The 14,262-nt window shown below is 41.5% G+C and overlaps 2 protein-coding genes across 3 annotated transcripts; both read left to right on the top strand.

Annotated features, from left to right (window-relative positions):
- The first annotated feature begins 307 nt into the window (after window positions 1-307).
- LOC108035485 (cuticle protein 19) lies at window positions 308-3,146 on the top strand. The gene is made up of 5 exons (XM_017111136.3): window positions 308-364; window positions 462-592; window positions 1,052-1,148; window positions 1,204-1,443; window positions 2,774-3,146. The coding sequence occupies exons 2-5, from the start codon at window positions 503-505 to the stop codon at window positions 2,923-2,925; spliced, it is 579 nt and encodes a 192-aa protein (XP_016966625.1). The 5' UTR covers window positions 308-364; window positions 462-502; the 3' UTR covers window positions 2,926-3,146.
- Window positions 3,147-7,736: 4,590 nt separating this feature from the next.
- Window positions 7,737-13,470, top strand: LOC108034768 (cuticle protein 7). Of its 2 annotated transcripts, none has more exons than XM_050886023.1 (3): window positions 7,737-7,863; window positions 12,004-12,156; window positions 12,601-13,470. In XM_050886023.1, the coding sequence occupies exons 2-3, from the start codon at window positions 12,007-12,009 to the stop codon at window positions 12,883-12,885; spliced, it is 435 nt and encodes a 144-aa protein (XP_050741980.1). In that variant the 5' UTR covers window positions 7,737-7,863; window positions 12,004-12,006; the 3' UTR covers window positions 12,886-13,470. The 2 variants fall into 2 exon arrangements, with proteins under 2 accessions (XP_050741980.1, XP_016965203.1); XM_017109714.3 differs by having other exon boundaries at window positions 7,761-7,863; window positions 12,001-12,156.
- Window positions 13,471-14,262: the final 792 nt, after the last annotated feature.

The following is a 14,262-nucleotide window of genomic DNA, read 5'->3' as shown; positions in this document are numbered from 1 at the left end:
ACGGAGACAACGCCACCCCATTCAGCGGATTTGAATCGGGGGAACCCGGCTGCGTTTGGCAACATCCCATGGATCCGTGCTGCAACTCCAGTTCACATGGCCAGATGGTGGGGCACGGTGTGCGGTGTCTCCATCACCACCTCTCTGGCTGGGGAAGAGTGGCCCACCAGACTGGAGCACCGTTCGCCACAGCCGAGTGACTGAGAAACCAAGAGTCTTGGCATTGTGGCCGCTCTCTGCCGACTGCGCAGCCCGCGACTTTCGCACATTTCGCGCTTATTTAATGGAAACTGGCTTTTAGAATCGCCACAGTATTCCGGGCAGCTTTGCGGTGTTTGTATCTGGTGCCGTTGAATTACTCCAAGTAAATTTGAGTCCTGAAAAATTAAAAAAAAAACAATAATACTCCAAACTCAGTGCGGTGTTTTCTAACGGATGCGAAATTTTGTGTTTATTTCCAGCACGTTTGAACCAAAAATAATTTATACAACCCATAAATAAAATGGCAAACTTTGTGTGCTTCGTTATCCTTTCGTTGGCCCTATTCGCCAGCGTGGCTGTGGCGCGACCGGGATATGCCCTGGATTACTATGTGAGTTTTCAAGTGGAATCCAAATCAGGATATGCAAATGGACTAGCCAATAAATTATAAAAACTTCCTTTTTTGGAGTGCCAAAACAAAAAATATACTTTTAAAGTTCGAGTTTATGAGTTTATTTTTATGAAAATTTAAATCTGATTCAAAAAAGCATAACTAAAGAATATTTTTTTCTTCATACTCAAGGATATTCAATGTTTACACTCAAGCTTACATATATAACCACTGGTTAACGTATTTATATTTTAAAAAATTAATAAAATATAGAAGAAATACAGTAAAGATAACAAGTATTAAAAATCATAAAAGAAATAAAGGGTTTAATTTTTAGACTGATTAATACATTTAGGCTTACTGGATAAAGCAGTAATAAAACATATTTGTTAGACATTTTTTGTTTCCTATTTTTATTATTTTATTAATATTTAACCATAATTCCCTTCTGTTTATCAGGACCACCCGAAATATGCCTTCAACTATGGAGTGGCTGACCACAGCACAGGAGATGTGAAGTCGCAGCACGAGACGCGGGATGGGGATGTGGTCAAGGGTAAGACGGCAAACACCAAACCAAAGTCTTTGTATTTCTATGTCTTCTTCGCCAGGTCAATACTCGCTGGTTGAGCCCGACGGTTCCATCCGGACAGTGGACTACACGGCGGACTCCATACACGGCTTCAATGCGGTGGTGACCAAGTCGGGACCCACTGTGCACGCCCAGGCGGTGGTGGCCAATCCCATTGTGGCCCACAAGCCCGTCCTGGCCCACTACGAGCCGCAGGTGGTGAAGCACGTGGCCCCGGTGGCCCACGCCCCGCTGGTGGTGGCCTCCCCGGCGCCCTACGGTGAGTTTGGAACTCTTACGAGGGGATATGGATGGTATTAAGGGGACTAAGGGTATCAAGGCAGCACCTCTATAGTTTGGCCTTCACCTCTGGTGGCACCTCTACTGGTTCTTCATCCCCACTCCCAAGTAGATCCCCCTTTTCTGTGGTCCCGCCCACCCATTTCCACGTGTTCTCTGCTCGCTCTTCCACAGGCATGAACACATATCGCATGCTAAAGCTGTTCAGGCGGCATGCCAACTATCTGAACAATCAGTATCGCAAATTGCGCCCAGACGAAGACGACAACGTTGGCTATAGCGATGATGATGATCTTGGTTTTGACGCTGATTACTATGCGGCCTACTGAGTGTTCTCAACTGTCTGAATAACTTACCTTAAACTCATTGTAATCCCCATCTCATTTCTAGCTTGGGCGGCAGTTGCACTGGCAATTTCATTCAATAAATTGCAATTAGTCTCACATTTGTGGCCAGTCAGGCGGCTAAGCAGCTGAATCACAGGCTGTGAAACTGGGCTGGAAATGTGTAACATCATATGGTTGACTAATCCGCCGACACGCCTCTTTAGTGGGTTACCTCACGTTTGCTCCGATCGGAGCCAAAGATCTAGCTTTGTTTATGCACTTTCCGTTTCGAATTTCCCACACAGATTATGTCAGGTGCATCATCTTCCAAAAAAAAAAAAACAAAAACAAAAAACAACAGCCACCGCAGCATATTTTTCACGAAAATTGCCGTTTCTTCTTCTTGTTCGCCCATTTCCCTTCTCCCTTTGGCCTGCCAACACTTTAGCATAATTTTCTGAATGTCGCAACGCTTTGGGCCTGGGAAATGAATACATGGTTGGAAACTCATGTGAAAACTCATAATTGTTGTGGGTGCTGCGGTGCAATTTTAATTGAGAATTATCAGCAAAACGCACGGCGAAAGAAATCAGCAGCCAAAACAAAAGACTTAGGCAACGAACTTGCTTGCATACAAAACGGCCGCGAAGAGAAAAAAAGTAAAAACGCAGGCAAAGCAAAAGCAAAAGCAACACCTGTGACCAATTGACTGACAAATTCGTGCACAATAAATTATTTGCAAGGGGGCGAAGAAATGGCCAAAGAAAATGTTTTTGTCATTGAATGGTTGCTTTATTTACTTTGGCCAGTTGAGCTACTTACCAACAATGGCAAAACGGTTAACAGCTGTTGCCGCAGTTTAGTTTTGCTGTCTTTTGTCGGTCATTATTACAACACAGAGGTCCCAAAGAGCGAAATAAATTTAAGTCGCTGCAACCCCCGTGCAGAAAAAGCTAAAGTTTCCATATTTATTCGATCTTCAAGTGGCCAAGCACTATGCTCCGGCGGCAGCTGCTCCCATCCACTACGACTACGACGACGGCTACTACAACCAGGGCCAGCAGTACGAGTACATTCCCCAGTACGACCAGTACAACTACGGCCACTACGCGAGTCCCTATGCGGGTCACTACTAGGCTGGACCCGGCACTCCGGACTTTCGTAGACCTTAAGCCCACTTAGTTGTACACCACCACCCGGAAACTCATTGGATTCTCTCAGTGTAGCTTGCGAAGGAACTTTGAGATCTACGCTACGCAATCGAACAAAAGGGAACACATCAAGGTTAATCTTACTTAAGTTATGTAACAAATTTGTAAAATAAAGATTCGAAAAAATGTTTAAGTGGAAATACAAATGCTAATGGTGTTTTCTTTGGTACTTCATTAAAACTTATAGAAATTAGATCAAATTAAAAGGTGAATAAATTTAATTTCTTTGCCTTCCTGGGTTAATCGTTCTTATCCTCTAATAAACAATTCATTTTTTATGGAGTTTAAGGAAAATATTTAAGCTTTATAAACAAAAAGTCACAAAAGTTAGCAAGAAATTTATTTAATTATTATATGATCCTTGCCTTCTGTATTTACACGAATTAAAACAACTTATAGAATTTTTTACAAAATAATCACTTATTATAATGTTACTTATTATTAAAAACTCAAGTGACATATATTGTTTATACATTTATTTTGACTTAAGCATAGGTGATTAAGTTCTATAATTGTGTTTCCCATTCATCTTTCAATAATTTAAAATTCAACTCAGTAAATCTTAATGAGCATCTGGCTTAAAATAATTTAAATGCAATTATCAGATTCCGCCTTCCATGTTGGCGTTACAATTTACACTTGGCAAACCATTTATTCAATTTGCACTACCCATTTGGGAAAGCCTTAATAGATGTGTCTCATGGCCAATTGAACGCTGCGAAAGCTTTGCATTTCATTAGCGCAAAAATATTGCCATTCAATATTCAAAGTTGTACGTTTCCGTTGGCTTTTCCTCCAGCAAAAACTAGACATTTTCACGGTCTACAAATTTGTAACTCCAACTTACATAAGCCTTTTTTTTGGGGCTATTGTTGTTGTTTGTTTAGATAGCCCATTTCGCTGACTTAATTGGGGTCTCAAGACCTTTCTTCCGGTGGCTTTAACTGACCCGCCAAATGGACAAAGTGGCAATAGCTGAGTAAAAAAGCTTTTTCTTTCAGATTGAAGCTAAGCTGGAAAAACACAACTTCCATGGTTTTAAAATTTACTAATATCTTTTCTGTCAAATGTTCCTATTTTTGTTGCATACTTTATGGGCTATATTAGCCTAAAAATTGTAACCAACTTTTGCCTGCTAAACAAAACATTGTTGCCGCCGTCATAAATGATTTAAAAATTGCATTTAAGTGCCATTTTTATTTGATTTTCTATTAGCAGCTGTGAACACAGATTGTAACACCGCAACGTATACTTAATATTTCAGCGAAATATCACTCATACGACAGGGGTGCCGGAGTCGGCTAACTGCATAGCTGAGCTGTGATCTTGATGGCTGTTAATCTGCGTACACGAGGCACCATGGAATTAGCCAATCGTTTAATTAACAAATAAATTGAATTTGGATTCGATCTTAATAACTGTTAATGGTTCTGGCGGCTTGTAATTGCCCTGCACCTCTGGACAGCTGTCTAGAACCACGCAATGTTTTCCTTTTTTTTCTGGTAGTTTTCCATCTACCACTGGTCTCTGGGCAATTACACAACGGATGTGGATATCTCTAGTCGACTAGTCAACTGGAAGCGTCTTCTTGGCATCGTGTGTTTGTGGCTCAAGGTTAGGGTCCAAGAACTGGTCTCGAGCAAACATTTCTCGGCTCCAAGTTGCTTTGCATAAAACGCAGATTAGCCCGGCTATGAGTTATGAGTTGCAGCTTAGCAGACAAAGTGCTACGATAATTTGTTGCAGTGTGATTGCATCAGAGTGCGGCTTACCCAATCGAAATCATTTGGGCGCATTAGGATTGAATTAAAATTGCTGGAATTGTGCGGACACCAATGAAAGTGACAATTAACAAAAACCAAAACTAAAGCTGTTAAATAAAAATTGTTTTTTGCCCCGGACAGGCCGTCGTCGCCTGAAATTTCCTCGAGAGGTCTGGGGGCCCCGGAGCAAAAGTCTGAACCCAACCCGGCCCGAGACGTCAAACCTCAATTATTGCCAACGCCAGCAGCGGCCTAGCCGACTCCTATACTCCTATACTATATATATATATAAAACATATGGCCGAATATATATAGTATATGGGTACTACTGGTGGCACATACCTACATATGTGCCCGGCTCACAGGTTGCCAAAGTGGACAATTTAATGTGGCTGTCATGTTAAATGCCAGGCCAATAATTTAAGCCTCATTTTTCGTGGCTAAGAAATGCTTCGGCTGGGTGGCAAACAGTCAAAGGAAATCATGGAAAGCTTACCAATCGAAACGAGAAAATTCTGGGCTGGGAGTTCAAGTAATAAGAAAATCGCTGGGAATTATATGTTTCTATATACTTTCTTTGACGTATATTTTGAAGTTCTATTAGACGTAAAGGAAATGGTATAGAATTTTTGGCAACGAAAGTGTAATAAAGTCTTAAGAAGAAGAAAGGGAGGCAGTTATATAATATTATTTATTCAATAAAATATTAGAACTCAAAAGTCAAATGTTATTTGAAGCCAATTAAGGTGTATTAATTCTATAGCTTTAAAGCAAGACCTAAAAAATAAGGAAGAACTACGCGAGACCACAAACCTAGTTTCAAAATTCAATCTTCCATTGGCCGTAATAAATCTTTCGGGCGAAGTCCAATTGCATTTCATTAACAGTCAATTTAAAATAATCGACCATGATTACTTCCGTCTAGTGGCAAAACAAACTAACTTATTAATTGAACCCAGCCACGTGCCCCACTCCCAGTTGATCGGCATCGATCAGACTTCGATCATTCGAATCGATTTGTGTGCAACCACAAGTAAATCTAATTTTGCAAACCCTCTTGAACCGCGTTTTGCAAACCGCAAATAATGTTTTCGACAAACAATGTATTTTTTCCTATCCAAGAGGCGGCTCAAAATTAAGTCATAAAAGTTTGCCGAGCTGTGAGCATCCGAAACCGGCCAAACTGAGAGCTCTGTGGCATCTGTTATTGACTTTAGAGGCTGTTTAGTTGCCAGTTTGCCGAACAGTTGCCAAATTTAGCATTCGAGCATTACAAAACACCAAGCAAGATGGAGTAGTAAAACCACTTGTTTAGGATTCTATTGATGCCCAGATGAGACCCAGTTGGCCGTAAAGATGCAAAGCCACACGAAAACCCTTTCGAAGTGATTGTTGTCGCTGGGACACGTTTTTAGTGTGTTTTTCGAAAAATATTGCAAAATGAGTTATAAACATGTGTGTGCCAGGGTTTGTGTCATTGACTCATGCAGCAGAAAATCAGAACCTTTTTGTAGGGGGTACACCTCCGCAATACTTATTAAAAAGTATGCAAGTAACCAAAGAGATATAAATAAGTTAAGATAACACGTTCGCATTACCATTAAAAACTAGTATTTTAAACACTACTTAAGCTGAGCGAAAACTTATATAACGCTCGCAAATTGTTATGCATTTTATAAGCATTTATTGAAAAAATATTGGCCATATTAATTTAACATTTTTTTTTAATACAGTAGCAATTATATTTTGCTATGCAATTTAATCACTTTAAACTTAAGTTACCAGAAATGAAGTTGTAGAAGAGGTTTATAATTGTACAGTTTATGACATACGAATTATGATTATGTATGTAATAAATATTTTAGATATATTTAAAAAACTTATAAACTTAAATTAATTTACCAAAAATATGTAATTAAATATATTATATACTACTTTTTGGAGCTCTTTTGTTGTAATTAAAAAATATGTTATAACGAGTCAAATTGATAATTTTAAATGATAGTAATATTTTATTTTCTATTATTTGTACCCAAACTAGTTCCTAATTATTATAAAAATATAATAAAATAAATAAGAATATTTTAATAGTAAATAGTACTATTAAACTATGTTAAAACTTATTATATCTATCATTTTTTAGATCAATTCTGTCGTATCTTTAAAAACACCTTATAAACGGTTAGGGATAGGGTTATAAACCTTATGGATACCATTTTCATTGACCATTTGAAATCAGCATTTTCGTGTTACAAGGTACTACCAAATCGTATATAGCATATACCCCTCCTACTCTCCAATTACATCCCGGCGCAGGCCGCTCCACTTGATGCGTCACTTTTACTATCAGCACTGAAAAATCTGAGCTCGCCTCGTAATAATACAGAATAAAGGCGAACATCGTTTGTCGATTTTTCAGTCGGGGCCCCATAGAAGGGGCTTTCGAGGGGGTTATGCTTATTATTGCAATGGTTTTTCGGAACGGATTTTGCAAGGCTGCCGATCGCTGATGCAGTTGTGCAGCCTGTTTCTGTGTTTTGTGTGATGTTTGAAACTAATTTGCGGTTACAAGCTCGTTTTTGTGTGCTGGGTAGCCGGGTGCACCAAGTGCGGCATCATGCCCTTTTGTTGCCTGGGCTCGGTGCTTTATTGAATGCGATTCAGGGAACTGCTCGCAAAAGTTAATTAAATCACACACAGGCCGCTGGAAGAATTGCAAAACAGAATGATCTAATAGTGGGGATGCAGATGCAAAGGCAGATATAGATACAGATACAGAGATATAGATTTATTTATGCACACACGCCGGGGCTGAGACATAATTATGGAGGCCCGCTGGCACCACGATTTTCGTGCGCAGGAGAATCCGCGCTGCCCGCCAGCAGTTGACAATCTAAAATCCCAGACTCATCTCATCTCGTAAATAAAAAAGCCAAGAGCACTCCACTCCAAACACTTCAGAGCAAGCGTGGCAGCCCAGCAAAGTGGTTCAGTTTTCAAGTGTTTGCCATTGATATTACGGCCCACACATAGCAACTGGCAACTGGCAACGTGCAACTAGCAACTAGCAACTTGCAACCAGCAACTTGCAACACCAAAAGTAAGTGGCTCTCTGTGGAAGGAAGTCGTTTGATTATTTTTAAGGGGAGACCTCCTTAATTTTGGGACTTTCATTTCTCACAAACATTCAACACAAAATGATGAAAAATCTTATTAAAACAAGCCCAGAAATCTGTTACAATTACTCACCGCTTTTTCGATTTGCATAAAGCAAAGTTCAATAACATAAATTGCCAGACATCAATATCGCTCTTTGGATTGATTTTTGGCTGGACTCTGAGGCAGTTAGTGCCCCTTCGAATGGCCAAGAAAACTGCGGAACTTTCATATGAATTTCGGATTTCCATGAACTTAACTTTGCCCGAATCCTTTTTGGTTTTTGGTTTTGGCAACTTTGGCCTTTTTCCGCAATTGTCACTGGCAATTGTCATTGCCATTGCTCGCGGCTCTGTTTTTACGATTATTTTTGTGACTCGGGATTTATATGTGCCCGGTGCCCATTTGGAGCACATTATGTAAATTCGGTGCATTTAAAACGGGTTTCAATTTTGTCGGTTTTCAGCCGCTGCTCGCCAACATTTATGCGATTCGTATCACATCTGAGTGCTTTTCGGCCCGCTTTTTGGCTGTCCTAGCCGTGCATTTTAATTGGGAAGTGCAGCGAGACACGACTCTCGGCCAGGAAAGGCCATAAAAGGCCTGGTTTTTTTTGCAGCTTGGCAACTTGGAATCTTGGAACCTCGATGGGGGAACGGAAAGAAAGGCCCAGCCAAGTGTGGTCACGAGTGCGGCCTTGAAAGCGGTCTTCTTCTGTACCCATGACATTATGCAATCCCCCCGATCGAGATCTCGAGACCTCGTGGAAGGGGAAGTGAACTACACGGGATCGCGGCTTGAATTGCGGAAGATGAAAAGCCAGATTATGAGCGTAATTGTCGTAGAATGTCTGGGCTTAATGCGTCGCTCCTAAACGGAAACACAGCCTCAGCAGACAAGATCATAAAAGTTTATTCAACTTGCCAGCTATTCGCATGGCATGGTAGGGATGTTGGGATCGTGTTTGATCGTTAAGAGAGCGGCCCATCTTTGAAGATGAACGTGCTTCTGGGAAACCTAAAGCTGACCAAAAGCACTAGGTGTTTGTAGGAACAACATTAGGATTTTATTTTTTAATCTATTCTATTATGATTGTATTTTTAATTTAATATATTTTTTTACACATGAGGCATTTATATATTTCTGTCTCCAGTATTTTGGTATGTTATTATTTAGTTTCCCTTATAAGTATTTGATTAATTTAAATACATATTTGCACTTTAAGTTACCTTTTATTTTATTTGATTCATATTCAATTACAATTTCTCTGAAATAATTATAGTAATATTTCTTTAAACCCACCAATCGAACCCCTTTCTAAATCAAGCAATATTTGACATGTTTTACTATTGGCGAACTGCTTTCTCTGCCCCTTTTTATACATTTCACCCGCCTTGCTGCCATTTCATCTTTCCCCCATGGCAATTAAGCGGGGTTTGCAGTAACTTCCACAGTTCAAAAACCCAAAGGCAGCTCAGCGCAGCATTGGCGGCGACATTGGCTGTGATGCTGTGATGCGAATGCGAATGCGGCAGCCCCCGGCGATCGCCATAAAGATAACAACAAATAGCATTGACTAAGGTTATATATCTGGGCACGACGACGGAGCCGGGGATACTATGTTTCTGTATATACACATTCGATATAGCCTCCGATCTCGAGTGTCGCAACTGGCACCCGCATAACCCAAGTTGGAGCTGGAAACGACCGGGGGATGGGGCTGTGGGGCTGCCGGGGTCCGGTGGCAGTTCATTATGTAAACAAAGCAAGGAAAACAAGAAATCTGGCCACAAATCAATAGAAAACGCAAGTGCTTTTATTTTTTTCGCATCCGACCGACTGGCCAACAAACTGACGCAGCGACTGACTGACCGAGTGTCTCGGGATCTCGGCATCTCGGCATCTCGGGATCTGTATCTGCCGCCACAGATGTGTCTTGCCATCTGAAAAACCCGAACCCCAGCTCGGTCCAGTTATGAATAAACATTCGCCGCATGTTTGTCGGGCCTAATGGAGCGCGTGTGTGTTTCGGGAGGCTTTTCCAGTAAAAGAAATGAAATGGAAAATGCTTTGTCGTCCAATTTTTCTCTTTCGCCATTTCATTTTCATTTTACTGCCTTGCAATTAGCAAGTCAAACGAAACAAGTTGTCCTGGTCCAGCCTGTTTGCGCTTTTGGCTAGCCATGGGTATTTTTGCCCAGTGCATTTGGCATTTCGAAGGCAGAGATGGGCCCGAAAAACGTGCCCTGACCCACCGTAGATTATCGGTTCGATTCTGTGAATTATGGAAGTCAGCCACCCAGTCGACCCCGCAATTAACGACAGTTGGGACGGACCCGGCTTGGGCGCCCAGACTCGTGGCCCAGAGGGTTCCACTGGGCCAGCATCCCAGCATCCAGCCAGATCCATCTAGTTAGCTGCGATTGCGCAAGCCAATGGGGCGTATGCGTAGTGCAGCCCATGGCCAATCGAAAGTTGGAGCGGCGGGCTAATTAGACAATTTCTTTATTACCGAGGGAAAATCCAAGAGTGCACCGAAAACGAAAATGTACGAAAACCAGTTAGATCTTCAGTTGGAGATATCTTACTCGTATTCTACGAGTTATCTTGTGTGCATAACTCACAGCAGTTAAACAAGTTTGCAAAGTTTACATACCAAGTTTGATAAATGTTTTTGTAAATGCTTTTCGACGCTGCCAAATGCTAGTTTTGAATTTATTACTTCATTTATAAATGTGTCAAACGACGGTCATTAATTGATTTTTGAAACTAAGGTTACTCACTAACCATGAGGAAATAAAAACAAATGCAAAGGTTGTTAGCAAACGTGATTTTTTGTAAATTAAAAAATTGTGTTGGTATATTGTTTTAGCTTCAAGAAAACACAATTTAAAATTGTATAGCATTTTATTAATTAGCTGAATATAAATTTTATTTTGTCAGTTACTACTTCCTAAATACTGACCTACTTTAAGCTTAATTATAGAAACATTAGAATGAGTGCACATTTTTTAATGTGGATAAACATTTAGTTTAATATTTTTGGGAAATCCTTGAACAATAATTCTTTTAAAATAGTTGAGTGATAATTTTTTTTAAATATTTAAAAAACCTGAATGTTTTGGGAATCCTAGAACCATTTCTTCCTGGTCCTTTTTGGTATACTTTTTTGCCGGTGCCTGCTGGCTTTGGCCACCTTTCACAAAGACCCGGGGCAATTACAGCTGTAGCCAATCAAAAGGGCATTGGTTTTTATGAACTGTTGAGCATCCGAGTGGGAAGACCTGGAACACAACTGGGCAGAGGCGATGGCTTGGTCGATGGCGTCAACTGCTGTTCAAATCTTTGCATTGCCAGGAAAACGTGCCTCGGAAAGGCCGAGGAAAAATGGACTTAACCATTATGATGCAAGAGAAAGAAAGTTGCCACTCGCGGCTCATAAGCGGCAATCTCCTCGAAGACCAAGCCCCTGGGTTGGGGTATGGACGCCACAAAAAAGGGTCCAGGTGCCTGCTCTGGGTCAGGCCAATCCAGCAGTGCGCCAATCCAACAGTCACGTTAGGGCATGTTAGCCAACCGTCGGAGATCGCAAAGATCCATAATGCAATGCATATTGCCGGGGGCTCGGGTTCGGGGGCCTTTGTCTTTATCGACTGCTCGCTTTTTGACACTAAATTGCCTTGACTAAGTTGAAGTCTCTGGCCCCTAACGAAGTGTGAAAGATGCTGGTCTTTGATTCGCCTTGATTGCCCAACTTGTGGCATGCACGTCCACCGGTCCGCCAGTCCCCCAGTCCCCCAGTCCACCAGTCCAGCATCCAATCCACACCAGCGTTTTGCCTTTTTTTGACTGCTGTGCACCGTGAAGATGTAGTTAACAACGTGACTATGTAATCAGCATCGCTGCAGCCGCTAGGAAGTGGCTGCTCGGAGCTTTCGACTGCTGCCGTAACCGCAAAGTGCAAATGATTTTCACCCCGGCCACTCCTCCTTCGGGGGAGCCAATCTCCGGTCACCATTTGGGCCCTGGTCCGCCCTCGACTCCCACTTCGTTGTGTTCCTAATCAAATTAATTTCGCCAGCAGCTCATGCCCACGTGTCCGGTCAGCATGGCATATGGAGTGGGCTTCGGCTGGCTCGTGATCCTCTGGCTGCTGCAGATTGCGCATACGCAGCGTGGCCCCGTCGAGCACATCGAGTTTTACAGCGACTACGGCAGCAACCACGACGAGGAAAGGGTGAGTCCGCCAGCTGCTTCGCTACACTGTAACAAAAGCTTTGATGCTAACCAACAGTTAAGGTCAATATTTCTGAAAACACTAAACAATAGTATAAAAAATGTTTAATTTGGCAAAAAGTCTTTAAAATTATTTAGAACTTAACTTTAATAGCTTAAATTATAATTAAAATAAAATAAACTACTTTGAAAACTTTTTAGTTGATGGTATAATAAAAAAATTAAATATATTTTTATATAAGTATAATAGTAAAATATATTTTTACAATTTATCTCCATAAATTGATACCATTCTTCATTAATAAATCTATCGAAACTGATAAATTAAAAGTCTTCGAAGATCTTTTTTTTCTGCGAAGCTCAGCTGACACTTTTAACTAAGAGATACCTTAATAATAAATATTTATTAATATTTTATCCAAACAACATACCCTACTCGCCGCAGCTCCACTACTCGCATCAGTACCACATTTCCGACGCGGCCAGTCAGGTGCACATCCTGCACCGGGAGCAGCGGCAGGGCGACCACGTCTCCGGCTCCTACTCCCACCTGGAGCCCAATGGCCACGTCCGCAGCGTGCACTACGAGGTGCGGGGCCCCAGCCGGGGATTCAGGGCCGTCGTGGAGCAGCGAACCGGGAACAGTCGGGTGCACCAGGCGCTGGAATTCCGGAGCAGGCAGCCGCTCCGGGCTCTGGCCCTCGCCGAGCCGGTGGCATTTGTGATTTAAGGCATCCAGCGGCGTGAAACCGGCCCGAAGAAAAGAACAGCAAGAAACCATTAACAAATAACAACAAGCGACAAGCGAATTATTTGTCTTGTTTTACGCAGCCGTAAATTGAAAAATGTTTAATCGTCTTTCAATGACTTCGCTGACTGGTTAATTGGATTTCTAATTTGAAATTTAAATTGATTTCGGGAGGGGCGCATAAAATGTAAACGGACAATTTTATTAAACCTAAAATGTAAATATTTTGCGGCCATAACTCAAGCAAAGAGGAATGAATGAATACAAATTATTTTCCTTTTGTTTTGGCTTGGCAAAACAAATGCGAATAACTAGAGGCAAACGAATTTCGATTGTTATCTTTGAGATGCTCTTGTAAAATGAAATTTATGGCTACCCCTAGATGGCATATTATCAGCAGGCCCATCTTGGGGCCATGCCCCTTAACTTGAGTAATTGTTTGGGCCACCGAAAAAACGGTAGTAAATTAAACACTTAGTATTCAGTGCAATCAGCTACCACTGATGTTAGCTCACTTTTCAAACGTCGGAATATGAATTTCAAGCTTAATTATAATAAATTAAACGAGCGGTGAAATATTGTTGACGTATTTTTGCGCTACTAAACGCGTTGACAAGCCGAAACTCGGCTAACGACACCTTAACAAAAAGTCAAAAGGAGCCAAGCGGGGCATAAATCAGATATTTTTGGGCTGCAGAAAAAGAATGATTGTGTTTTTGTTAGCATTTCGTGCTAATTGTATTGTTCCATTGCTGCCTGCCGTCGACGTCTCGTGGTCACGGTCCTAGGAGGCCGCTCTGTGATCACTGATCAGCTTAAATGATGGCCCAGAAGCCGCCGCCGTTCAACGACACCGCTAATTGCCCCGGCTAATTGCCGTATGTTTTGTGGGCACTGCTTTTTGTGGCCAGTTTCGAGTGCCCGCGGCGATAAAAAGCCGTTCAAGAGACTGCCAATCAGCGGTGGCTCCGTTATTCCGCTTGACAGCTCACCTTGTCCGGCTTGCCCTTTGGGCGACCCTTGGCCTGGGGGCAATTAAAAGGCAATTTAGGCGCCATCTTCTTCGGCGGCGGGAGATTAACCTCTAATACTCTCCCTTTTTACTTGTTTATTTTACCTTTGTTATCCCACATGAAACTGTCTTTTGTTTATGCCGGATATTGTTACCTTATTAGCTTTGGTTGCGATTTCTCTAGACGTTGGATGTTATGTGAAATCGTTTCCTTAAAATGCGATTTTTAATTGCATTAAAAATAGCAATCAGATTTAAAAATAATGATTAAAAAAATTTGAAGGCATATTTACCATTTACCAAATATCTACTGAGTCCAAAGTTCGTTGCTTAAGTCTTTTGATTTA

The sequence above is a fragment of the Drosophila biarmipes genome, chromosome 3L, assembly GCF_025231255.1.
Source record: "Drosophila biarmipes strain raj3 chromosome 3L, RU_DBia_V1.1, whole genome shotgun sequence".
Lineage (NCBI taxonomy): Eukaryota > Metazoa > Arthropoda > Insecta > Diptera > Drosophilidae > Drosophila > Drosophila biarmipes.
Note: the sequence above shows the minus strand (reverse complement) of the source record. Positions and strands in the feature narration are given on the sequence as shown.